Source organism: Gobio gobio (assembly GCF_949357685.1).
Source record: "Gobio gobio genome assembly, chromosome: 4".
In the NCBI taxonomy this organism is placed as follows: Eukaryota; Metazoa; Chordata; class Actinopteri; order Cypriniformes; family Gobionidae; genus Gobio; species Gobio gobio.
In genome coordinates, this window is record NC_137100.1 from 29,255,100 (window position 1) to 29,282,582 (window position 27,483).

General features: G+C 42.4%; 2 protein-coding genes across 2 annotated transcripts in view; one reads left to right on the top strand and one right to left on the bottom strand.

Annotated features, from left to right (window-relative positions):
* iqgap2 (IQ motif containing GTPase activating protein 2) overlaps positions 1 to 27,483 on the bottom strand; it is an 84,113-nt gene that overhangs the window by 21,377 nt on the left and 35,253 nt on the right. The window contains exons 6-16 of the mRNA XM_079814776.1: positions 22,614 to 22,681; positions 21,334 to 21,447; positions 20,003 to 20,181; positions 16,829 to 16,916; positions 6,515 to 6,678; positions 6,325 to 6,418; positions 5,887 to 6,047; positions 5,631 to 5,797; positions 5,404 to 5,528; positions 4,233 to 4,396; positions 780 to 870 (exon numbers count right to left, since the gene is read on the bottom strand). Of these exons, the coding sequence (XP_079670902.1) occupies positions 780 to 870; positions 4,233 to 4,396; positions 5,404 to 5,528; positions 5,631 to 5,797; positions 5,887 to 6,047; positions 6,325 to 6,418; positions 6,515 to 6,678; positions 16,829 to 16,916; positions 20,003 to 20,181; positions 21,334 to 21,447; positions 22,614 to 22,681 (1,415 nt within the window). The remainder of the gene's footprint in view (positions 1 to 779; positions 871 to 4,232; positions 4,397 to 5,403; positions 5,529 to 5,630; positions 5,798 to 5,886; positions 6,048 to 6,324; positions 6,419 to 6,514; positions 6,679 to 16,828; positions 16,917 to 20,002; positions 20,182 to 21,333; positions 21,448 to 22,613; positions 22,682 to 27,483) is intronic.
* On the top strand, positions 1,886 to 4,636 carry f2rl2 (coagulation factor II (thrombin) receptor-like 2). The gene is made up of 2 exons (XM_079814780.1): positions 1,886 to 2,068; positions 2,932 to 4,636. The coding sequence occupies exons 1-2, from the start codon at positions 2,005 to 2,007 to the stop codon at positions 3,972 to 3,974; spliced, it is 1,107 nt and encodes a 368-aa protein (XP_079670906.1). The 5' UTR covers positions 1,886 to 2,004; the 3' UTR covers positions 3,975 to 4,636.

Genomic DNA, 27,483 nt, shown 5'->3' on the forward strand with positions numbered 1-27,483 from the left:
AATTCGCACAGTGTATGCCCAGCTTTTGTTTCCTCAGTTCATTGTTCGGTGTCATCTTTGTATGATGTGATTGCGTTCTAGTGTTTTCCTGATATTTCCTGGGTGTTCCTAGTTATATTGTTAGTGTTTTTCAGTTAGTTTCTCCATTGTTGTGCATTCATTGCAACCAAACGTGACTTTTTATTGTGAATTTTATATATATTATCATTAGTGCTGTCAACGTTAACGTTTTGTGTTAATATTTAATGGAATTAACGCATTAATGTTTTGTTGAGTATCCTGATAAGTTCACTTAAAAGTAATTTTTTGAAGCCTAATAAATGTAAATGTAAAAATTGATATCTTTCAATTACACTGTAAAGTTGAATGGCTATAATTAATGTTTAAAATGGGGGAAATAATTTGAGACCCTGGTAGCAGTATCAGTGATACTGGCCTTCATTCATAAAAAGATTCCGAGTATTTAAAGAAAAGAATACAAATACAATTCTTTTTATATTAAAAAGAATACAAGTATTTAAATATGTACTGTCTTTTTTTCTAAATTAATTTGGAAATTAACTGTGAAATGACTACATTTATAAAATATATTAAAAAATTAAGTGTTTTTAATTGTGATTAATCACAGAAAATATATTTTAAATTACAAACCCAGATTTGAAAGGTTATAGGCTATTTTGTGAATGTATTACTATACATCCTTCACAGGGATATGTATAGGAAATTAACAAAATGAACATAAAAGATTTCATGCAACTTATATTTGGTTACACACTTACATTTGAGTGCATCCTCCTGGTCCTGGTTGCCAGTGTGTACGGCCTCCTGGATCTGGTCCAGCCACAGCACAGCAGATTCATCTCCGGAGCTCTGTTACAGCACAATACACAGTCAGCACATGCTCTATACAAACATGTGTACTGCTCACACACTGTTAAAGAGCAAACAAATCATCTGCTACTACACACCAATTTATTCTGAATAAGTAACTACAGTAAATCAAGTAAAGATTGGAGACTGTATTATACATTCTGTGCATCTGTCACTACTTAAACAGGAATTATCTTCTTGGTAAATGTTTTGCTCATGCTGAGGTTTTCACAGCAGTCATATAATATAATAGCATCTTAATGCATGATGTCAAATGTTAAGAGCAAAGTTAACCGAAGAATTTCCCTAATTTAGTTTACAGAATTTTGAAAACACAGGTGAACACTGTATGTGTTGAACAATGAAATAATGAAACAATTTCCTTCATTTTAAAAGATAAAAAAATATGGTGCAGTATTTGGTCTGTTGTGTTTCACTACTTTAGAAACGTGAAGGCGTGAAAGTAGTGAAAATAGACCAGAAGAGAGATGTGAATACAAATAGAGGGAAAGAAATTAGAGTCAAAATTTATCAAATAATTAATGGGAATAATTTATTTAGTTCGGTAAATAGTGTGCCCAGATCGCAGTGTTTTACAAATTTTTACCAGAATAAAAAGAAAAAGGTAGGAACCCGCAACCTGATGATTTTGACTGCTGTGAAAAACAAAAGTTATCATTCTACCCATCATTTGTTGACACTGATATCCTGAAAAAGTACCATTTATTTATTTGACCTGAATGAAGCCAGAAAGAAAGAACGAAAGAAAAAAAAGAATGAAAGAAATTCATTCAAGTTACTCAAGTGTTCAGAACACCAAACATTATTTCAACATTCCTGTTTGTTATTTAGGAAATATTTGTGGGCAAATGTTAGTAAAAAGTTTGGTCTATGAATTGGAACCATATGGGGGAAGTCTTGCGTCACTCAACATTTCCTGACATGCCTGAAACATGAGCACTGAGCAATTCTGAATACAAACTCTCTGAGACAGGAAACCATCACGCCCTTCGCCGCAGACATTGGTGATCTCAATATACAGATGACTGATGTTCAGAACAGACACTTGTAGGTCATGTTAAGTTGCTTGATGAACAATACTTTGTAAAAATTCACTGGAAAAACCTTTCAAGCATGTGGAGAGTATTTGTGCTGCTGCTATTACCATTAATGTTTGAAGATTCACTTCAAAATTCAGGTAAGACCAATTTTCTCTAACAGTTAAGGATAGTTCGAGATTAACAGCTGATTGCTATGTGGTAGAGACGAGGACATGGACTGAAGTCATGATTTTGTGACTAAAAAAATTAAACTTTAGGGCAGTTGACTGACTGCCCTAATGACTTGACTCTTGACTCTCAGCTACAGTAGCAGTTTATGACGACAATGGAATTTCATTTCCAGTCACTAGTAGATCTAGTGATTTTTCAATCATCTAAAACAAATTATTCTCAAAATACAATGTGCCACAAATATAACAATATAAAGATGGCGAGTTTGTGAGATACAGTAAGTAAATATAATGTCAAATAGTTCAAATGTAACACTTCAATGATTTAAAATAAATTATTTGAAATATTAGGGTTTTTTTATTTTAAAAAATACACAATTCTTGATGTTGGCAGCTTGTACTGTCTTACTCTTATAGTTCAATGTTTGTCAAGACTCATGTGTGAATAATCTGGACCATCTGTGCCTATAATATTCAAAACTGAAACCAAAGCATATCATCCATAGTCAGAGCAGGCGTTATATTTAATTTCAAATACAGTCTGTTCAATTGATAAGACTTAATGTCACATTTCCACAACCAATGTTTTCTAGATTATTCCAGCTAATAAAGTGACTAAAATATGTATTTAGCATTTAATGTGCAAAGTTATTATTATTACTGTTAAAAAATAATGACTCAAAGCAGTGTCTGCTTATCTAATAATTGTTGTTGACTTATATTTAATTCAGTTTAAATGCAACTTTCAGTATCAAGCTGTGTGAAACTGTTATTTACTGTAAAAACACACTTTATTTCAGTATTTAAAAATTTTTTTTTTTTTTTTTCAGCATCAATATATTCCAGCATCAATATGCCAAAACAATTTCCAAAGCCAAAAACGTTTCCTGGAACGATAATAGTGTTCAATATTTCCCTGCTCTCCAACACATCTATCATGCAGCCTGAGATAAACGCCAATGCTAACGTCATCAATTACACCACTGGAATTGTCAGCACTAGGATCATTCCATCCGCGTACATCCTAGCCATCCTCATCGGGATCCCCTCTAACGTCTTTGTGTTGGCTTGCCTCAGTGGAAGAAAGAATCTTTCCAGCACTATCCTATATTTTAGCCTAGCAGTTTCAGACCTTCTCCTGCTTCTTTCTCTCCCACTCAGAGTCCACTATCACCTCAATAACAATGACTGGATCTTTGGAGAGCTGGCCTGCAAGGTGGTGACTGCCTTCTTTTATGGTAACATCTACTGCTCCATCCATGCCCACATGTGTATTAGTGTGATGCGCTACCTTGCGGTGGTGCACCCGTTCCTCTACAGGACAATGTCGAAAAGGTACTGTGCGATCTGGGCGAGCTTAACCATTTGGGTGGTTTTTGCAATTGCGATGGCACCAGAGTTTCTGGTTCGGCAAAGCTACCACGTATTCGGGCAAGAGTTGGTGACGTGTCATGATATCCAGCCCTATGAAGAGCCGTCCTACAATGCTTTGATTCCATACAGATTGAGTCTGATCTGCCTGGGATTCATCCTGCCATCGCTGGTCATCGCATTTGTTTACGGATCCATCATCTACCACCTAAATCGTTCCAGTCTTGACTGGAAACACTACATGAAGGCCAGCACGTTGGTGTTTGGGATCTTTTTAGTGTGTTTTGCTCCATGTAGTGCACTTCTTTTTGCACACTATGTGAAGCTGTACACTGAGAAGCAGTATGACTTGTATTATTACTACAGAGCAGCCGTATGTCTGTGTTCCTTCCACAGCTGTCTGGACCCTTTCCTCTCTTATCTCCTCACAAAGACTTCAACTTCCCAAGTCAAGTTTAGATCCTTTAGCTCTAGACCTTTGAAAGCTTTGTCCACTCTCTAAGGTCTTCTAAATAGCAGGATGTTTTTGTTGCAGTCCCTGCAAGGGGGGCTTCCTTATCTAAAATGGCTTAACAGTTGATTGAGGATGTTATGGTTGGACTTCCCACTTTGCACTTTAGACACTCAAGCTTTGAACATAAAACTAAGTCAAGCTGAATACGAAGTCTTTTAAGTTATTTGAATAAGAGCAATTCAAGAGTAATTCAAACAATAGATGTAACCTCTTAGACATTTCATTGGTTCAGTTATTCTATTTCACCTTGCAGATGAGGTCTTTGGTGCTCAGCAGTAGATCGTGATAGTGTTTGGCGGTGGCTGGCTTGACTCCCTGTAGTTTAGCTGTAGGGAGTAGGAGGGCGGCGAGTGTCTTCTCTGGATCTCCAGAATTTAGAGCTTCGTTGATCTCAGCGATAGCAATGACTCCTACACACAGAACATGGGAATTTGATGTGCTCAAAAACTCATGATGCAATGGAATAGTCATTGATGTGTGTACATTTCAATTAAGAAATTGACAAAAATGTTGTAATTTCATTATGCTTGTACAAATATGTTGCTTTAAGATAATATTTAACTTTTATATGTTATAATTAGGGCTGGCAAAGTACACCTGTTTACTTGTGAGATTCATTGAATGTTCAATAAAACTATTCTGTGTGATTTATACAAACTGAATCAATGATGCATAATGCATGCACACTCAACCACACCAGCTTATCAAAACATTATGGAGTAACTTTCTCTTTGTATGGTAGATTTTAATAACCTTTAAAGTTCAATATATTGAGTTAAATACATTATAAATGAGAGGTATTTTGCTACACCTTATTTTGTTTTATTATATTATATTATATTATACTATAATATATTATATTATATAGCTCATCTGAAAGAAAATAACATAACATCAAAAATCTATATAAGAAAATATATTAATGTCTTTAATGAAATGCATTAAAACTGGATACACTTTTGAAAGGGGAAAAACTGTTTCAATACTTCCCTTTCAACTTATGTGCTGATGATTTTGAAATATACACTACTGTTTGAAGGTTTGGGGTCGGTAAGTTTTTTAAACATGTTTTTGAAAGAAGTCTCTTATGTTCACCAAGTCTGTATATAATCAAATGCTGATTTGGTGCTCAAGAAACATTTATTATTATCAATGTTGAAAATGTTCTGCTTAATATTTTTGGTGGAAATTGTGATACATTTTTCAGGATTCTTTGATTAAAAGAAAGATTTGATCTTCTGTAAAGTAAGTAATCTTTTGTAGCATTATGAATGTCTTTACTGTCCCTTTTGAACAATTTAATGCATCCTTGCTGAATAAAAGACAAAGTATTCATTTATTTCAAAGAAGAAGAAAAAATCTTACGGACCACAAACTTTTGAATGGTAGTTTATAATTAATTTCAAAGATTGCTTACTCTCATGTTCCTCGTGCACATGGACATTGACATTGTCGATGCACTTCTGAACATCATTCCAGGTGAGGAACTCTTGACCCTGGGCGAGGGACTCTGCTCTGAGACGAATCAGCGTGTCTGCATACCTAACAAAGCAAATGAACCACACGATCAAGTAAATTACTAAATATCTTCTAAGTGTGGCATATAGTATCCTCTCTCTTTTTCAATCAATAGTGTCACTGTACCTCTGTAAATTGTCAGCATCCAGACCACTGAAGCCCAGTGGAGAGTCACTGAGCTGCTCAATGACGGCCACTGAGTCTTTAGTGTCCAGCACCTCATTTAACACAGACACAGCAGACAGCATCTCCACAGCTACACACAGCTCCTCATGAGTAAGACCGGCCTTGTTCTGAGATGATTGGAAATTAAAACTTGTTTTGTAAGTAAGGACAAGAAAGAGCTTAACATTGCGGGGGGAAAAAGAATAAGCGAGCTGACCTGAGAGCCGAGCTGCAGGCTGAAGAGTTCGGCCTGGTACAGGCTGGCAGCAGTGTGGTAGACGATGGGTAACTGGGCCTCTGGGTTCAGGAGCTCCTCCACGGTCTCTTCTGGAACGCCTCGCCGAATAGCTGCATTGATTGCAACAACTGCCTCCTGCTCTGTGTCCATCAAGAGCACAATAATCAGTAGTATCAGAAAAACACAGAACAATCATATGAATGGAGAAACACAATATATGCTGGTATCAGTTCAGTAATCATCTGCTTTTAGAACCTCAAACTCGGGTTGCCCAAAGTGGGACTGTGCTACATGTTGGAGTGCTGCCCATGAGGCTATTGGCTCCGAAATATATGTACTAAAGCACTCAAAATGACTAAAATGCACTCTAGTCTATACATTATCAGCCAATCAAGGGTGCATGTGTGTGCAACTTACTGCGTTTCTCTGCCTCTGCAAACTCATTACAGGAAGTGATGACCCTCTGAATCTCTTCCCTCTCCAGCTGAGCACCTGCACCGGCACCAGCATCCTAACATACAGAAGTCATAAACATGCTCATCAAATTCTTTTGACCCAAAATCAAGAGTAATTTAAACTAATATACTGTAGAAATCAGCTTCAGTACCTTAACTTTATGCTTCCTGTAGGATGTGAAGTGCTCCAGATAAAAGCAGGAGTTGTCATCAAGGACTCCTACAAGACCAAGTGCAGCCAACCGAAGGCTGGCCAGTAGAGCTTTCTGATCCTCAGCATCAACAGCCTGATTTACTTGCTGAATAGCTGTTGATGCTAGAGAGAGAAAATCATTATCACTGTAAATAACATTTACATTACAAAATCAAGAATATTTTCGAAGCAGCCTACAATCCCATACAGAAAAAAAAAAAATATATATATATATATTTTAGGGGTGTAACGGTACACAAAACTGACGGTTCGGTACATACCTCGGTTTTGAGGTCACGGTTCGGTATGGGTTCAGTATGGGTTCGGTACAGCAGTTTTACAAAATTGCTTTTTATTTATTTTTAAGTGGTTTACTGAAAAAAAAGTGTCTGTCCATAAATTAATTAAATTATAACTAAAAGTTTATTGAAGATATTGGTGTGAACTATAGGGAGCCCTTACTTGCACATTAATATTAAAGGTTAACAACAGAGCCCAAACTAGTAGCCTAAATTCAGTTGCTATTTATATTTAGGTATAATAATCAGCACTCAAATAACACATTGTACGCAAACATGTAAACTTCACATAAGGCAGTTTTTGCAATAACTTCTAAATCTAATTATAAAATAGTTTTTTCTCCAATTCGTTGTTGAAATATAATAATTTATACACAGTGTCTGTCATTTTCATGACAGGTTTATTTAAACATACATTAAATAATCAAGACATCATTAACAGGTTAAGTACAATATAATAAATATATAGGCTAAAATTGTGCATATATTTAGTGAAAGAGTTGTTCCCTTTCGCACGGTCAGTTCGTACTGCTACTGCCCAGTCAAACAGTGTCGAGACATCTTGCACGCTATTGGCTGGCCAGTGGGAACTGCATGAACCAATGGCAGAACAGCGTAATCTGAGCGAACCAATGGGCACAAAGCATGTGAAACTGAGCGCAGAAACCCATGAAAGGGGCATATAAAATACGCTGTAACTGTCAAAAACGTCTCAGTTACGTATGGTAACCCTCGTTCCCTGAAGGAGGGAACGGAGACGTACGTCGATAATTACCGACGAATTGGGATCACTTCAGAGAGCCCCTATCAGCTTCGAGAACTTAAGAACAGGCCAATGAACAATTTGCATCTCGCGCTCCGCCCCGCGCCGCGGGTATAAACAGGAAGCGAGAGCACCGCACTGACGTTTTTCACTGAGGAGCCGAACCAGTGACTCGGCCAAGCAGTGATGGAAGGAACTGTGGCGACGGGACGTACGTCTCCGTTCCCTCCTTCAGGGAACGAGGGTTACCATACGTAACCGAGACGTTCCCTTTCAGCCGGTCACTACGACGTACGTCGGTAATTACGACGAATTGGGATCCCTATGGAAAGCGCCACAGTTACTACCACTACCAGCGCCCAGCGAGAGCCCCTCAGACCCCGTTCTGAAGCGGGCGGGGAGATTCACGCCAGGAGAGTCATACTGCTGTTCCGCAAGACCCATTCAGCAGACTTGATTGGATAACGCTGGGAAAGCGTGCCCGAAGGACGCTGCGGGAGCCACATCATGCCCAGAGGGAGTTACCATGTGGAAAGAATACGTATGGGCTGGCCGTGGGCAGCTCAACATACGAAGTCCCAGGGGAGGCCCCGGCCTAATGCAGGCGGGGGACGACACCGTACTGAGACGGCAGAGGAATTCTGCCAAGGGAAAGACACAAGCTCGCCGTAGGGAGCTGTACCGTGGAGAATACACGTATGGGACCGCCGTAGGAGTCACGACATACGGAACCCAGCCTGACACAAGTTCCACCAATGCATACGAGTACCAGACCTGGCGTCGGACGCTCCGCAACATCCGACTGCCGAGGGGTGCGGAGGACTCAACAGGGTTCGCCAATCCTGGGGAACTCGACTGGAGAAAATAAGCGCACGTATCCGTTCCAGGGGAAGGGAATGGCGCAGCAAGCCGACACTAGAACGGGCACTTCAGTGAAGCTGACTATGGGAAGCGAGCACACGAGAAGCCACCGGCTCTACACGCAGGCTATAAAACCTAGCGAACGTGTTGGGTGTCGCCCAGCCCGCAGCTCTACAAATGTCTGTCAGCGAGGCGCCACGAGCCAGCGCCCAGGATGAAGCTACACCCCTGGTGGAGTGAGCTCTAACCCCGAGCGGGCAGGGCACGTCTTGGGATTCATACGCCAAGACGATGGCATCCACTATCCAGTGGGCCATCCTCTGCTTGGAGACAGCCTTTCCCTTCTGCTGTCCTCCGTAACAGACGAAGAGCTGCTCTGAGGTCCTGAAGCTTTGCGTTCTGTCCACGTAAGTCCGGAGAGCACGGACGGGACAGAGCACAGCTAGGGCTGGGTCTGCCTCCTCCGAAGGCAGCGCTTGCAGGCTCACCACTTGGTCCCGGAAGGGAGTAGTGGGAACCTTGGGCACATATCCAGGCCGGGGTCTCAGGGTCACCTGGGAATCACCCGGCCCGAATTCCAGGCACGATTCGTCGACCGAAAATGCCTGCAGGTCCCCTACCCTCTTAACTGAGGCCAATGCAATCAGGAGTATTGTCTTTAGAGACAAGATCTTAAGCTCTACTGACTGTAAAGGCTCGAAGGGTGCCCTCTGCAGTGCGGTCAGCACCAGAGTCAAGTCCCAAGAGGGTATAGAAGAAGGGCGAGGAGGATTTAGTCTCCTCGCTCCCCTTAGGAACCTGACGATCAGATCATGCTTGCCTAAGGACTCACCATTAATGAGGTCATGGCTTGCGGCGATGGCGGCAACATATACCTTGAGGGTGGAGGGAGACAGCCTTCGCTCCAACCCGTCTTGAAGAAAAGATAGCACAGATCCGATCGAACACTTCCGGGGGTCTTCTCGGCGAGAAGAGCACCAGTCGACGAACAGGTTCCACTTCAACGCATATAGCCGTCTCGTAGAGGGGGCTCTGGCGGAAGCGATGGTGTCGACTACCGCTTGCGGTAGGTCACCTAGAACCTCCGCGTCCCGTCCAGGGACCAGACATGGAGTTTCCAGAGGTCTGGACGCGGGTGCCATAGGGTGCCCCGTCTCTGAGACAGAAGGTCCTGCCTCAGAGGAATGGGCCAAGGAGGTGCTGTCGCGAGGAGCACTAGTTCCGGGAACCACGTCCTGTTGGGCCAGTACGGAGCTACCAAGAGGAGTTGCTCCTCGTCCTCCCTGACCTTGCACAGAGTCTGTGCAAGAAGGCTCACTGGGGGAAACGCATATTTGCGCAGAGCCCGGGGCCAGCTGTGTGCGAGTGCATCCGTGCCGAGGGTCCCCTCGGACAGGGAATAGAACAACTGGCAGTGGGTCGTGTCATGGGCGGCAAACAGATCGATCTGTGCGGCCCCAAAGCGACTCCAAATCAGCTGGACCACCTGGGGGTGGAGTCGCCACTCTCCGGGAAGCACTTTCAACCGCGACAGCTCGTTGGCCGCACGGTTGAGCAGGCCCGGAATGTGAATAGCACGAAGGGACCTCAGATGCTTCTGACTCCACAGGAGGAGATGGCGGGCGAGTTGGGACAAACGGCGGGAGCGTAGACCACCTTGTTTGTTGATGTACGCAACGGCCGTCGTGCTGTCCGTCCGGACCAGAATATGCTTGTCTTTGAGCGACCCTTTGAGGCGGCTGAGAGCAAGACGAACTGCCAGCAACTCTAGGCAATTGATATGCCATTGCAGTTGGGGCCCCGTCCACAGACCCGATACTGCAAGCCCGTTGTACGTGGCACCCCAACCCGTGGGTGAGGCATCCGTGGGCAGCGCAGCGGAACGCAGGGGCCCCAGGACGACATGGGAGTGGTCCGTGCAGGGGTCTGGGTCTGACACACGACCTGCATCCGCTGAGGGGACGGGCGAGCGTGGGGAGGCACTTTGTGTGCGTCCGCACAACCGACGCCCCCTGTTGGCGAGGAGAGAGGTGTCTGAGGGGTACGAGGCATGGTAGCGTCGCATACCGCCAGACGCGCTCTCTTGGCACCCAGAGATGTTAGAAACTGCTCTTTTATTGAAAATTTGGGTGCCACTGGCACTGGGGCCAGTGGCGGAACAGAAAGAAAAATGGGGTTCCCCCGGCCCTCCACCGGGGGAAGGAGAGGTGCTGCAGCCATCTCCTGAAGAGCAGTTTCCTCCATCTCTGGGCGGCCCGTCTCAGGGTCTCTTCCGACGGCGCTTGCCACCTGGCTTGGCAGCGGCCTGAGCGGGCTGGACGTTCTTCCCGCGACCAGCTCCACGCCCACGGCCGGTGGAAGGCTGCTGCTGGGCTGGGGCGGGAGCGGGGGCGGCCGCAGGAGGACGTCCTCGGCGACGGGCAGGCGGAGGTGCTGCAGCCGGCGGCTGGGTGGAGGCAGCAGCGGGCCGCCGGTGCAGGATGTGTTTGATGGCCTCCGTCTGCTTCTGGGCGGCCGAGAATTGCTGGGCGAAATTCTCGACCGCGTCGCCGAACAACCCGGCCGACGATATGGGGGAGTCCAGGAACCGGTTCTTGTCAGTCTCCCTCATGTCGGCCAGGTTGAGCCAGAGATGCCGTTCCTGGACCTCTAAGGTGGACATCGCCTGACCCACGGAACGGGTGGTAACTTTCGTCGCCCGGAGGGCGAGGTCCGTCGCCGCCCGGAGCTCCCGGAGGAGCTCTGGGTCAGACCTACCCTCGTGCATGTCCATGAGTGCCTGGGCCTGGTGCACCTGGAGCAACGCCATGGCATGCAAGGCGGACGCGGCCTGTCCGCAGGACTTGTAGGCCTTCACAGTTAGACTGGACGAAAGCCTACAAGCTTTGGACGGGAGACGAGGATCACCACGGCACTCGGAGGCGGTCGCCGGACGCAGCTGCATCGCGACGGCGCGTTCGACTGGCGGGATCCTCTCGTAACCCTTGGCCCGTCCACCGTCAAGGGTAGTGAGGAGGGAGGAGCCTCCAGGTCTGTTTCTGGCACTGAAGGGTGTCGTCCACGACCTGGAAAGCTCCTCATGCACCTCCGGGAAGAATGGCACTGGGGCGGGACGCTGAGAACCAGCGCAACCCCCCCCCCCAGAAACCAATCATCCAACCTAGAAGGTTCGGGACGTGGTGGAGGGTTCCACACAAGCCCGACCTTTTCGGCGGCCCGGGAAAGCATAGCCGTCAACTCAGGGTCCGACTCAGCCGTTGCCACTCTCCCAGAGGGAGGCAGTACAGCTGAATCCTCATCCTCCGAGGACTGGAACTCCCCCTCCGATGCTGCGATAGACATCTGCTCGTCCGCGGGCGCTCCGAAAGAGATGACTGGGCGCCCGTGGGTGGGACCAGCGATCTCTTCCGGTGGCGCCACCGGCAGCGGTGCTTGTGAGGGTTCAGGGACCTGCGTAGGGACACTAGGCGGGTTTGTCCTGAACGTAATCCTCAGGTCACCCCGGTCATCCGTCGAAGTAGGTCTATCCTGGTTAGGGATAGCTCTAGATCGAGGTATGGGGAGGGGGACTCCGCCTTCCCGGAGGTAGGTGAGTCTAGACCTAAGCACCGCAATAGTCATGTTCCCGCAGTGAGAACACAAGCTATTCACAAACGCTGCCTCAGCGTGCTGTAAGCCCAGGCACGTGATGCAGTGAGTGTGGCCGTCAGCGGGCGAGAGGGAACGACCGCATCCAGAAACGCACGGGTGGAATGACATCTTGAAAAAGACGCAGTGTCACACCCGTGTTGCTCTTTTTGTGAGGAAACGCTCTTTTAAGAGAGTGCTGAAGCACCCAGGGAAAACGCGGCAACACACAGGGGATAGTGCAGCCTGTGTTTGCACTCAAAGAAAGGAACGCCCACCGATACCAACAGATTGCTGTGATAACAGCAGTTTGTTCCTTCTAGCAGCTTGAGTTCGCGGTCCCGCTGGAAAGCGCCGTCACACCAGCACACGATCCTCTTCTCTGTTCTCTGATGAATTCTCTTTCGCTGAAAAGACAGGAAAGCAGTCTCTGCAACTTCAAACGCCGGTTCGGCTCCGAAGTGAATGACGTCAGTGCGGTGCTCTCGCTTCCTGTTTATACCCGCGGCGCGGGGCGGAGCGTGAGATGCAAATCTCGCACGCCAATTGTTCATTGGCCTGTTCTTAAGTTCTCGAAGCTGATAGGGGCTCTCTGAAGTGATCCCAATTCGTCGGTAATTACCGACGTACGTCGTAGTGACCGACTGAAAGGGAACGTCAGATTAATCTCCTTCAGCGATGATCTACGGTCCTCGCTGTAAAACTCGAACTACACCACCTTTCACCGTGAATTGACGAGCCTGCAGCGGAATAGTGAGCTAGCCAGCCCGGACGTCCTGCGAGAGTCAGCAGCCTGCTGTATTACTCGCTCTCAGACTGCTGGAGATATTGAGAGTGAGGCTTACGTTACAGACTGTTGTCACTGCAGCTCGCCCTTTCTTCAGCGGCAGCGCGCGCGCCCTCTCTCTCTCTCTCTCCCAGCAACATGGCTCACGTCCTCAAAACCGAAGTAGAGAGCCTATTGATAATAAAAATAAATAAAAGCGATAGAGGCGGTGCCTCCAGCTCAGAGCAAGTCAGGGTTTTTACAGCCGCTACTTCCTTGTTCCCAAAAAAGATGGTGGCCTCAGGCCCATCTTAGATCTCAGACACCTGAACAAGGCGTTCGACAGGAAGGCTTATCAGTACACAGTCCTGCCCTTTGGCCTGTCCCTGGCCCCCCGCACTTTCACGAAGTGCATGGATGCAGCTCTCTCCCCCTTAAGACAAGCGGGAATGCGCATTCTGAACTACCTCAACGACTGACTCAAACTGGCCCATTCAGAGGAAGAAATAAAATCTCACAAATCTATGCTACTCAGCCATCTAGAATGCCTGGGTCTCAGAATAAATACAGCCAAGAGCTCATTGCTTCCCAGGCAGAGAACCTCCTTCCTGGGAACGATTTTAGACTCAGCCCAAATGAGGGCGTGGCTAACGGACGAACGCGCTCTGACTACACAGCAGCTTGCACGTTCATTTAAAATGGGAACCAACAGACCCCTAAAAAAATTTCTGAGAATGCTAGGCCTAATGGCATCAGCTTCTCCAGTACTTCCGCTGGGTATGATGCACATGCGCCCCCTGCAGTACTGGCTGAAATCACGAGTTCCTTCCCAAGCGTGGCATTCAAGCCAGCTTTGGATCAAAGTGGGCCGCGGCTGTGTCAAAGACCTGGCCCCGTGGTCACTTGGGAACAGTGTCAAGACGGATGGTGGTCACCACGGACGCCTCCAACTCGGGTTGGGGCGCTCTGTGCGAGGGCAAACTGGCCTTCGGCTCATGGTCGAGCACGGAGTCACGGTTGCACATAAACTGCCTAGAAATGCTGGCAGTAGTGCTAGCCCTCGAAACTTTTTTACCACGTCTCTCAAGTCACCATGTTCTAGTCCGCACGGACAACACAACTGTGGTCTCCTACATAAACCGCCAAGGCGGGCTCAGGTCGAGATGGCTAAACCAACAGGTCAGACATCTCCTCCTATGGGCAAATTACATTCACTGAAAGCAGTGCATGTGCCAGGCAGACTGAACCAGGGAGCAGACATTGGGCCCTCCATTCCCAAACGGTTCAAATAATATGGAGTGTTTTTGGGAGGACAGATGTCGACCTCTTCGCCTTCGAAGACAACTGTCATTGCCCTATCTATTTTTCAAAGAGCAAGGATGCGCTGGCCCACGAATGGCCCAGCTGCCTACTTTATGCTTTTCCACCAGTACCGCTTATTCCCTAGATTTTAAAAAGGATCAGGGAATGCGAGTGCACACAGTCCTGCTAGTGGCTCCACTCTGGCGAACCCACATCTGGTTTCCCGAGTTGATTCAGCTACTATCAGCAGCCCCATGGCCAGTTCCCCTGAGGAAAGATCTCCTTTCTCGAGATCTGGGACAATCTGGCACCCCCACCCCAAATTGTGGGCATTACATGTTTGGCCACTCAAGGGGGGCTCGAGAACCTCCCAGTGAGTGTCTTGAGCACCATCAGTGGCTACTAGACGTCTCTATGCCCTTAAATGGTCAGTGTTCTCTGACTGGTGTTCAGTCAAGAACTATAACCCAGTTTCATGTGAGATATCACAGATTCTCGTTTTTCTACAAGAGATGTTGGATGCAGGACACACTCCATCCACACTTAAAGTCTACATGGCAGCTATCGCCGCATCCCATGCACTGATAGCGGGCCAGTCAGTGGGCAGACAGGACATGGTCATGAAATTCTTAAAAGGAGCCACTAAAAAGACCTCCCTTCGAGCCGTTGCAGATGGCTGAATTAAAGCCGTTTTCGCTGAAAACTGCCCTGCTATTAGCACTGGCATCTGTTAAGCGTGTCGGTGACATTCAAGCGTTATCTGTGAACACATCATGTTTAGAATTGGCCCAGGCAATTCTAAAGTCATCCTCAAACCATGGCATGGTTATGTACCTAAAGTGCTTTCAACGTCGTTCAAAGCACAGGTAATCGCTCTCTCTGGATTTTACAGGTTCCCATATAGTGTCTTCGACGCAGTACGAACTGACCATTCGAAAGGGATCGTACTCGGTTACTTAACGTAACCTCGGTTCTGTACTGCGTAGACGGCCGTGCTATGGCGCTGACTCGGGTGATCGTCGCTTCAGTCGATTTAACCTGACGTTTTTGACAGTTACAGCATATTTTATATGCCCCTTTTGCGGGTTTCTGCGCTCAGCTTCGCAGGCTTTGTGCCCATTGGTTATCTCAGATTATGCCGTTCTGCCATTGGTTAATGCAGTTCCCACTGGCCAGCCAATAGCGTGCGAGATGTCTCGAACCTGTTTGACTGGGCAGTAGCACTGTGTGATTTTACAAATTACTTCAGTATATTCGAGAATAGGAGAATTCCCATATAGCGTCTTCGACGCAGTACTCCTTCCCTTATCTCAGGGAACCGAGGTTACGCTAAGTAACCGAGTACGATTTCTCTAGTGAATAAAATTCTGTGGACACTGAATGACTGCCTGAGGTAAATGTGATTCTACATGTTTAGTTTACAAGCTGTTATATTGTTATATATATACTTTCCGCCGTTGAAACACTGATTGAGCGATTACACCACATATGATACGTGACAGTAAGTTGTAATGTATCCTCAACACACCTTCAGATGTTCATTCATGTTTATTCTTTAGGAAGAGATGATCGATCGCGTTTACAGATGATGGCGTTCACGAGTGCGGCCGCTTGAACTGTGATGATCAGTCACGCCACATTAAAGAGCGTCAGAACGGCATATATATATATATATATATATATATATATATATATATATACAGTCAAACCAAAATTTATTCAGACACCTTCAACATTTTCCCACAGTTTATTCGCTATAGTTTAGAAAATGGTAATAAAATATGACAAGAACTCAGAGTGTCAGTACAAATCCTCTTGATAATGTCAGATAACTTTGATAAAAAAAGGTATGTAATGGATTAAAAATCAACCAATCAGCTGTCAGCTGTTACATTTAAGTACACAATTAGATAATACCAATTTATGTCAACCAATTACCAAGCAATGCTTTTAGTTCAGTCTGTGGTGTAAAAGATCACATTAGCAATTAAAGAAAAAACACTTAAGCAAAACATGGTCAGGTCAAAGTGTCTGAATAATTTTGGTCCCAAATTTTTATTTTACTGGTATTTTACTGGTAGTCCACTGTATGAAGAATTTTTGGGTATAATATGTCAGTTAACTTTATTTTGCTATTCTCACTTACATAAATGAACTATAGTGTCCTGCACCCACTAGTAAAAATATATCTGGTGTCTGAATAATTTTTGGTTTGACTGTATATACAGAGCTTTAAATTATTTTTATTTTAGTTTTATTATTTTTAGTTTAACTTACTTTAACTTAAATTTATATGAATAAAAATGACAAAAGCATATAACACAGTTACTAAACCCAAAATTAAAATAAAAACTGAAAATTTAAAAATAAAAGCTAATTTAAAATAACAAATAATTGTATAAATAATACTAAAATAACACCGCTAACGAAAATGCACACAGATTTTTATTAAAAATTATACTGTTACTGTACTGTAAACAATTAGAATGAAAAGCTGCAGACAAATAGCGTTGAATTTGAAATATTTCACCTACATTTTAAGTCATAATTTAATTAAAATTAATTTAAACTAAACTAAACTTAATAACAAAAAAAACAATAAACAGAATTTTATGTTGTCTCAGCCCACTTTCCCAATAAATGTGTCACACTTACTGTTCACGAGATCAACACTGCTCTGGATCTCTTGCTGGGTCAGTAATTCTTCATATACATCTCTTTCTTCAGTTGCAACAGATAAGCGCTGAACACACATAGAATGTCACAACAAGGGTTTTTTTTTAAGATTTTTTGGAAAACCAAAAAAGAGAAAAAAGGGCCTTGTGCCCTTGAGCAAAGATCTTAACACCAGGTTGAAAATTACATGAAGAAAAAAAAGGCCAATACAACATTCACCCACTTAGATGTGTACACACAACAAAATTACTATTGAAGTAAGTCAACATCAGGGGATCAGGTGATACTGGCAGGGGCGTCGCACCCGTGGGGGATGTGGGTGTTTTAACACCCACACTTTTCCAGGTGAGAGGGTTCAACACCCACACTTTTTCTGCAATTTTCCCGCAGTTTTGCACAAACGCTTTAGGGATGCCACAATTATCATTATAATATTAAACCGTTCGGTACGGCAATCACGGTTCAATAAGCGCTTGTGAATTGCGTGGTTTTCTTTCTTTTTTGCAGTGTGCCTGTGAGTCTACGCGCTGATATGAGCAAATATCCAATCACTAATACTATACACAGTGCTAGACACGCTTGCAGTGCTGGAGTCAGAGAGTTATACTCACGGAACACTAGAGTTATTCACAATCACGAAAGTTAATTATTTGCATGCGTTTTAAAGCCTTGCCGGTTATTCGCGTGCTATGCACCGTTTTAACACGCAGAGCGCGCGCAGACTAAAAGCCTGTCAAACACTTGATTACTGGACTAAGTAGTCTTACTGTGCTATGTGTCATACTGTCAAATACACACAAGGTTAACATAAACACAGTCGGTTATGTGTAAAGTGAAAGTACATTTGCGTGTGTCTGTATATTAGATGCACGTCTTAAATTGACAGGAGCACAGCCTATGGTGAACACGCTGTCCTTAAAGGGGCAGTTCACCTCTAAAATTCTGTCATTATTTACTCACACTAATATTGTTCCAAACCTGTATTAATTTCTTCTGTTGAACACCGACAGCTGATGGTAGCCATTGACTTAAATGTTAATAAAACTACAAAAGACATAGAAAAGCACTCTCTGCTCTTGACTGAAAACATTAATACAGTAGCTTTAATAAGAATCAATTTATTTTATATTGAAGTCTATGTAGTGTTTAATTTTTACATTTATTCATTAAATTTCATACTTAAATGCTGCTGTACAGCTTTGAGCTGCCAGTGTAAATCTTTATATATATTTATTTTATATTATACTATACACTAGGAATGTGTACAAGGTTTTTTTAAGTAAAGTTTTAAGTTTAAGTAAGGTTTTTCAAGTCTTTTAAGTAAAATAAAAAAATTGCATTTTATTTTTCTCAACATCTTTCTGTCCCCGTCGCCTAAGAATAGAATAGCAAAAAACTGATGTGACTAGCCATCAGAACCCAATTGAACACCGTGGTTAAAAAAAACCGAGGTATGCAGAATATATATATTATATATCTTGTATGTTATACCTTTTGTACCCTTCTGTCATTGTATTCATCGTTTTTATTGTTAACAAACAAACCACATCCATCCCCCACACTTTTGAAAAGCTTGCTACGCCTCTGGATACTGGAGTCAGCAGAGTGTGTGAGGAGTGTTAGAGGACATCAGCATTTAACAAGCGAGGCTGATTCTGTTATTTTTTAATCAAAATCCTGCTGATTTTGCAACTAAAGGAATGCTGGAGCTTGTTTGAAAGGAGGCTGCAAAAAGAAACAAACTTGCTTTGCATGCAAAAATCAGTTATTTGCATACACATGCCTAAAGTTTTCTGCAAATTACGAATAGTCCTCCCTGTAAATGATTGCTTATTTTTTAGGTTCAAAAGATTATAATATTTACTTGTGTGCAGTGTGCACAATTTTTACTGTTTGCCTTCGTATGACTAAGGCTTAATTTATACAACATATAATTCCAAAAATCCTATTTAAACCAGATTTCAAATCATACAAATGTGGTTTGCATTGGGTTTATAAAACATTAGTCCTGACATGCAGACATAAAAAAACAGTATCATTCTTGCAGCCTTTGATCCAGTTAAAGGTTGAGGCATAGTAACTCACTACTGAAACCTCTGTCTTAAACTGGCCTAAAATCACTTTACCAACAGCATGTTAGTGTATAGACAAAATGTGACCCTGGACAACAAAACCAGTCACAAGGGTCAATTTTTTTTTAAATCGAGATGTATACATCACCTAAAAGCTGAACAAATAAGCTTGCCATTGATGTGTGGTTTGTTAGGATATGACAATATTCGGCCGAGAAGATACAACTATTTGAAAATTTGGACTCTGAGGGTGCAAAAAAAAATAAATATTGAGAAAATCGCCTTTAAAGTTTTCCAAATGAAGTCCTTAGCAACGCATATTACTACAAATACAAATTTGTAGATATATTTACAGTAGGAAATTTACAAAATATCTTCATGGAACATGATCTTTACTTAATATCCTAATGATTTTTGGCATTAAAGAAAAATTGTTCAATTTGACCCATACAATGTATTGTTGGCTATTACCACAAATATACCCGTGCGACTTATGACTGGTTTTGTGGTCCAGGGTCACAAATATGCAAGAAAACAATTTTATAACAATATAAGTATTCTACTGTCAAAAGTTTGGGATTAATAAGATTTTTTTAATCAAAATTAATACTTTTATTCAGCAAGCACTAAATGTATTAAATTGATTTAATTGTTACGTTCTATTTCTTATGAAAACTGTTCTTTTGAATTTCAAATTATTAATTCATCAAAGAATCATGAAGATAACTGTATCATTGTTTCTACATAAATATTAAGCAGCACAACTGTTTTCAGCATTGTTAATAATAATAAATGTTTCTTGAGCAGCAAATAAGCATATTATAATTATTTTTGAAGGATCATGTGACACTGAAGACTGTAATGAAGTAATGATGCTGAAAAATCTCTGGAATAAATTATATTTGAAAATATAATATAAAATAACAGTTATTTAAAATTGTAATAATATTTCACCATATTACTATATTTTGATCAAATAAATGTAGCCTTGGTGAGCATAAGAGACTTCATTCAAAATATTACTGACACCAAACCTTTGAACTGAAGTGTTTTTCTAAACATTTATGAATATCTAGTTTACCCGTCCTGAGGCCTGATCCTCTTTCCTCCTCTTGGCTTTGCTCAGTGTGTCCTGGTAGGCCTGGGACAGTGGTTTCTGTGTGTTTCTCAGTAAGGCGTTAGGGTTCAGCAGAGCAGCCATTGTGTTCTCTGCGTGCCCTTTGTCTATGGCTTCATTAATGGCAAAGACAGCAGCGTGTACTGCAGATATAGATCAGAAAGAGGACACAAAAACACGCAATCATGAGGATAATAGGTATGTAATTTAACCCTCATCCATCCCTTGCACAAATCCTTCTCTCTCGGGTCAAAATGACCCGAAGCCCTACAATTATACTTGATTTTTTTGGGTTCCAGAAAGCTTATTTCATTTAATTTTGATAATAATTTTTCTATTTTTTTATCAATTTTTGGGGGGAGATTTTGTTTTTATTTTATTTTATTTACCTTTAAATTACTAGATTTGATCAACAAATAATAAATAAATAGTAATTTAAGCACATTCTTCACATTCTTTCAACTTAAATTCTAAATACCGGTAACTCACATGCATTTAATTCAGCTTAAAATATCTTACATTGGGTGTCTTTGAAAAAATAATAATATAACTTGATATTTAATGCCACTAGAAGGCCTTATAGCTCTATATGGAGCAAATGAGTTGTTCTGCTGTGTCCTAAAGTCAGTTTTGCTTTAGAATGCATTCAGATACACATGTAGACATTATAAAAACATTTTTGGTACAGTTTTAGCATATTTCGTTTTTTACAAATTTACCAATTCATCTTAAGCATTCCTTGCATTCCATTCATTCCTATGGGGGTCAAATTTACCCACCGGGGAAGGGTTTATTACTTTTTAAAATTTCAACCACAAAACTCCTCGATTCCAGTCAATAATTTTATTTGTGTATTCGTGGTTCAAGCGCGACAAAAGTCATAGGGCCCTACTTTAATGATCTAAGCGCATTGCCTAAAGCGCACGTGCAAGTGCAAGTGCAAGTGCACTAAGGGAGTGTCCGAATCCACTATTGCTAGTTTAACGACAGGAAAAAAGGTTGGCACACCAGGCGCAAGGTCTAAAAGGGTTGTACCTATTCTCTTAATGAGTAATGGGTGTATTTTGGGCATAACGTGCAATAAACCAATCAGAGTTTCATGTCCCATTTAAAAGCCAGTTGCACTTGCACACAATAATAATCTTTTATATTGTAATCCTTTTATTTTTAGTATTTGGCATTTGACACGTTCTGTCCCCGCCTATAGGCGCATATTACAGATGTGCCCTTTAAATAACACAAAAAATAATGCGCTATTCACTATATGACTAGATGAAACAGATGAAGTCACTCACATTCAGCTTCATCTACTGAAAGCTCATTGGCCAGGATGCCACCGATCTTGCTGAAGGTGGGCATCTGGATGCCATATTTCTCCAGTTCCTTCCTCATGTTACTGATCTCTTCCTCTGTGGAATGAGAATAGGAAATGGCATCATTTACTGTAGGTTACATATCTTACATATTTCTTTTAATTCTGGCCTATTTACTATCACTGACACATTACTAATCTGTGGCATTTTGTATGCCTATTCAAGTCGAACAAATCAAGGTCCTTGTTACTTGAAATCATTCCACAGTAAATGTGTCAACATCAAACCACTATAGCAATGAATTCCTTAAAAAACAACTAGCTATAATCTTAAATGTGTTTTCACCTCCATCATTAATTCATTACAGACCACATCATTATGACTTGAACTCAATTATCCTGATGAGGTATTCTATTAACAAAACACAATGAATAAGATGAAGAGTTACTTTCTTAACCGAGCTAAAGCAGTAATTACCTGTCATTACATCCCATTCATTATTCAAACGCAATCAGATACGTTTCTGCAGAGCGGTCACTATCATTACAAACCTGAGGCACATTTCTGCCTTATCCTAAAAACTGAGCTGACAGAGATGAATCTACACTTCAGTTATGGATATAATTGTGTGGCTGTGCTTGCAGCTCTGTGATTGCAAGTGAACACCACTATATGCCTCAAAACTCAAATGTAAGATTACCACATATTTACAACAGAGGTAGTTTAAAGATTATCCTTTGCAAAAACCCATATGTGTTTATTGTTAATATAATTATTACAACTATTGTAAGTATTATTGGGGGATTGTGGGGGTGCACAATCACCCTACTGTGGTTACAGCCCTGCATTCTTAGAAAAAAAGGTTTAATGGGGTTCTATATAGAACAGTTCTTGATTTTAAAGAAAAGGTTCTACATAAGGAGAAATGTCTTAAATGATTGCATAATAATTTCATGTTTAACAAGTTGTTTAAGTTTTCTTTCTAGTGATAACGTATGTTTATGAGCTGTTTAATTCATAAGATTAAATAAAAAATTAATTGAAACAAAATTAATGAATTAAACTAATTCAATAAATGATCCCATGATGGGAAGCCCTAAAAGGTTCTATATATCAAGCATCTGACAGAACCTTGTAAGGTTCAATATATAACCTTTTCTTATAAGAGTGTGGTAGCTGAGGTAGAAAATATGAATTTCAGTATTACATTTTTATTGACATTTTCTGCCAAAAATTCATGCTTGAAAATGGCTGTGGCTTACCTGTGAAGTCAACTTTCCCCAACAGGTCCTGGATTTGAGGGGCAATTCCCAATTTGTAGAGGTATAAGCTGCACAAAGAAGTGCAAACAAAAAAATTAATAAATGCACTACATCATGGCAAGAGAATGAGAGAAAATCAGAGATAGCACAGCCGCAGACAGTTGTTCAAATATTTATCACGCATTGCATATATTTAATTCAAGACAATGCAGACCGGCATGAAATAAAACCATAAACACAATCAATAAATGTACTACATGTACACTTCAAAAATAAACAAATACATAGACATGAACATATAAAGGAAGACTAGGAATACTTAAAAACCTTTTTAATGTTTTGAGTAAGAAAACACATCTCAGCTTTTACCCAGGGTGAAACCATTAACAGATCATAAACAAGAAACTAAGCAGCTAGACTTTGATTAAGTGTTGTTGATGGGAGTAAAGCTACAATACAAAAGCTAAAATAATGAAAGAAAACAAAGGAAAATCTGATTTTCTGTTTCATACTGTGTTATGCCCTGCAGCCAAAACCAGTTGAGTAACACAGTTTTAAATATTTCACTAGCTTTCTTTGCAATACCGACCATTACAAATCACAAATGTAGCTACAATGTTCTTCCACTAGATGTCAGTACACAGTTGTGTTAAGTCTAGTCTATGCCAATTCTGGAACAGGAAAATAGCCTCCAGTAAGTGTGCAACACATGCTGGAAACTGCATTAAACTTTTATCTGTCCATGGACTGAGGACAAATAGAGGAGTAATGAATTATTGAAGGTGGTGTGTGCACCTGAACGTTTATTCACGAGAGATGAACTTAATGTGCCTTCCTTAACCTTTGACCCCTAAATCAATAGCCAGAGACATTGACACAGTCCGGTGTGAATTTATCCTCCTAACTACAGAAGGGCCAAAGGTTAAGTGACTTAACTGGTGTAAGAGATGTAGGCCACTATACCTCAGGAGTCACAAGCTTGATTATATTCTTCAGAGCCAACTGATAGCAGGACTATGCAGACAAACATTTCTTTTAAATAAAAAAATCTCCATGGATATTGCATAATGCAAAAATATTTTATACAAATATATTATATATAAAATAATACATAAGCATCATTGTATCATATTTAATATTATATTATGTATTTTGACCCTAAAATACTGACGATCTTGGGGGGGAAAATATATAAAGTATATGCTTATGTGATATGATGCCTGAGGCATCTCTGGGCACAGTCTGAGCAACTTAACTACAGGGTCAGGAAGGAAGAGCGTATGCAAGGCAAAGGGAGGAAGCCAGGCAACCCACATACAAGACGAGAGAAAGAGAGAGAGAGAGAGAGAGAGAGAGAGAGAGAGAGAGAGAGAGAGAGAGAGAGAGCAGGAAGTACTATAAATCATTTACTATAAAAGAAGCTTCCTGTGGTCATTCATTATACACATTCCCCTGTTCACACTAGCTGCCAAAAAAACTACAAGTTATGGAATACATTTACATACATTGAGATACCAATGAATTACCTGGCTTTCTATTTAAAATGACTCACCGTTCATTTCTTTTTACACTCTCAGTCACTCATTGGTTTTCTGATAAATAACTTAGCATAAAATAAAACATGTTAACAACTGAATGCTAAATGAAAATTTTGGAGAAAATGTAAATGGTGTTCTCTTTCATAGGTTCACTCGACGCTGCGTCACTTTATGATGTAATGGGACGCCCTCTGGGTGTGCCGATTGTCTGAAGCCTTTATAGAATCACGCCAATTGATTGGCTGATGCCGCGCGTGCCGCCCCCTTTGACGTTGTCACTCTTATACTGCGCGCGCGCCATCTGCTCCTCAGATTTCTCTGCCTTCACGAAGCGGCCATTTCATGCCCTTCGGTTTCAGTTTTTCTGGCCCAAATATCTTGGATTTCATTCGACTTTATCACCAGCACTTCAGCGACTGCGGATAGTGGAACATTGTTCTCCTTGCGGTGAAGTACCATGGATTTTCGTCGTTGCCCGCTGCCGTGCACTCGCTTCATCGCGAAAGACGACCCCCCACAGTAAGTGTTAAATGTTTGGGGTTTTCACACACGCGCGAGGTGGTTCAGGGGTTTTCAAAATGCAAATTTTGCGATTATCTCCTTCTCAAAACCCTCCGCTCGAGGCTCGCGGTTTTTGAGAAGGAGTCATCCTTTTTCCCCCGTCGCGCTCCCGAGGCTGCGCAGGCCTCTCTTGGATCCGCGACCTGGATTTTCGTCTTTGCCCGCCGCCATGCACTCGCTTCATCGCGAACGACGACTCCCACAGTAAGTGTGTTAAACGTTTGGGGTTTTCATACGCGCGCGAGGCAGCTCAGGGGTTTTCAAAATGCAAATTTTGTGTTAATCTCCTTCTCAAAACTTCGCAGCCAGTAGCACAGCCCTTGAAGGAGTGTTGCTCAATGGAGAAGTCTGATCTACAAAATTCTGTTCTCCTCCTGGATTCTCCCCCCTGGGAGATCCCGATCAGAGAGGACCTATTGTCCCGGCTTCAGGGCAGGATTTGGCATCCTCACCCGGAAATTTGGAAGTTGTGGGTATGGCCCATCAAGGGCCAGTAGCGCTGGATACTGGTCTTCCTGCCGATGTTCAGGAGACCATTGCGAGTGCTAGAGCTCCCTCCATTAGGAGGCTCTATTCCTCCAAGTGGAGGGTCTTTTGAGTCATGGTGCTCTTCCCATGTGGTGGACCCAGTTAACTGGTGGCCTGGTGGGTCCAGTTCTGGAGTTCCTGCAAGAAAAGTTTGCCACTGAAGCAGCGGCTACCACCTTTCGGGTCTATGTCGCAGCTATCGCTGCCTGTAGGGAGTCGGACGAAGTCCCTCTAGGCAAACATAGACTGGTTTCATCTTTCATGCGAGCGTTTAGGCGCCTGAGACCAGCATGCTCCCAATGTATTTTCTCTTGGGACCTCTCCGTGGTCCTTGAAGGGCTAACATTGGCTCCATTTGAGCCCTTGGAGTCAGCTCATGAGTGAATTCTGACTCTCAAGGTTACTCTTTTGTTAGCACTGTCCTCTTTGAAACGAGTGGGCGATCTACAGGCCCTCTTTGTTAACGGGTCCTGTATGGATTTTGCTCCTGGCCTAGTCAAGGTTACCTTAAGACCTAGGCCGGGTTATGTGCCCAAAGTTTTGTTCACGAAAAATAATTTCGCTCTCAGGTTATCATTCTTCACTCCTTTCACCCCCCCTCCTTTTGACTCGGAGGAAGATGAGAAACTTCATTTGCTCTGCCCAGTTCGAGCGTTGAAGTGTTATGTGGACCGTTCTGACGGTTGGAGGAAATCTAACCAGCTCTTGGTGTGCTTCGGTACTGGCCGCCGCATCGAAGCAAAGGTTTTCCCATTGGGTGACAGAGGCTATTTCCCTGGCTTATGAGGTGCGTGGTTTACCTTCACCTCTTGATATTAGAGCGCATTCTACCAGAGGTGTTCCTCTCAAGCACTTTTTAGAGGGGCTCTTTTGGAAGATATTTGTGTGGCGGCAGGTTGGTCCTCTCCGCACACTTTTGTGAGATTCTATAGTTTGGATCTCGACATGGCTCTGGGTTCGCATGTCCTGTCTGCTTAACCTAGTCATGCAGGTTATCTGGTGTTCTTTGAGCCAGATACGGCAGCGCTTTAGCTTGGCGTGTTTGGTATATCGTTCCCATTACATCATAAAGTGACGCAGCGTCGAGTGAACCTATGAAAGAGAATGTCTCAGGTTACTTGCGTAACCTATGTTCTCTGAGTAGGGAACGAGACGCTGCGTACGCTGCCAAGCTCATCGCGCTGCCGACAGGCCTTCCTTTTCGGCAGAGAAATCTGAGGAGCAGTATAAGAGTGACAACGTCAAAGGGGGCGGCACGCGCGCCATCAGCCAATCAATTGCGGTGATTCTATAAAGGCTTCAGACAATCGGCACACCCAGAGGGCGTCCCATTACATAATAAAGTGACGCAGCGTCTCGTTCCCTACTCAGAAAACATAGGTTACGCAAGTAACCTGAGACGTTTCCCATGCAAGCTCACCTTTACAAATATAGGGTCTTGTGGGTGGTTGTCAGGGTGTTGCTATGTGGTTTCTAAAGTGTTCTGAGTTGCGGTTATTCAAAAGAGCCCACCCTGTCTGTATGATACAGCTCAGGTTCCTCCTTCTATGTACAGTACACTACAATTTAAAAGTTTGGGGTCTGTAGTTTTTTAATGATTTCGAAATATCTCACCAACGCTCAAAAAATACAATAAAAGCTGTAATATTGTGAAATATTATTACTTTTTTTCTATTTGAATGGATTTTAAAACATTATTTTTCAGGATTCTTTGAATAGAAAGTTCAAAAACATTTATGTGAAACATAATTCTTTTGTAGCATTGTAAGTGTCTTTACTGATACTTTTGATCAATTTAATGTGCACTTTAATGTCAAAAAATATTACTTTCATTTTCAAGTTGTATAAATGAACTTTGGTTAATGTTTAATGAATGAAAAGAATTAGCTATGAACAAAACTATATTTATAAATTAGCATTAACCTAACAGATAGCAATACCTAATAGTCCTAATAGAGAGCAATAACCTAACCAATGCCTTTGCTGTCATTTTTGATCACTTTAATGCATTCTTGCTGAATAAAAATATACATTTCTTACAAAAAAATATTTTTTAATGGCCGTGTAAGTTAATGGTATTTATTTGCCCATTTCATTGTTACTAGGTGAAAATCCTAAGTCTGATTGTTTATAAAAGTGAAAGCACACTTCTCCTCAGCGATTCACATTCAACTATTCACATTCATGTGTGTACAAAAAGTTGCGTGCCAACGTTTTTGAAAAATCTCAATATAACGCCTGGA

What these genes read in the sequence shown, in the direction of transcription:
- f2rl2 (XM_079814780.1), top strand. Translation starts at nt 2,005, where the DNA reads ATGTGGAGAGTATTTGTGCTGCTGCTATTACCATTAATGTTTGAAGAT. An exon ending in AGATTCACTTCAAAATTCAG is followed by an intron (nt 2,069 to 2,931) that starts GTAAGACCAATT and finishes TTTTTTTTTCAG; the next exon opens with CATCAATATATTCCAGCATC.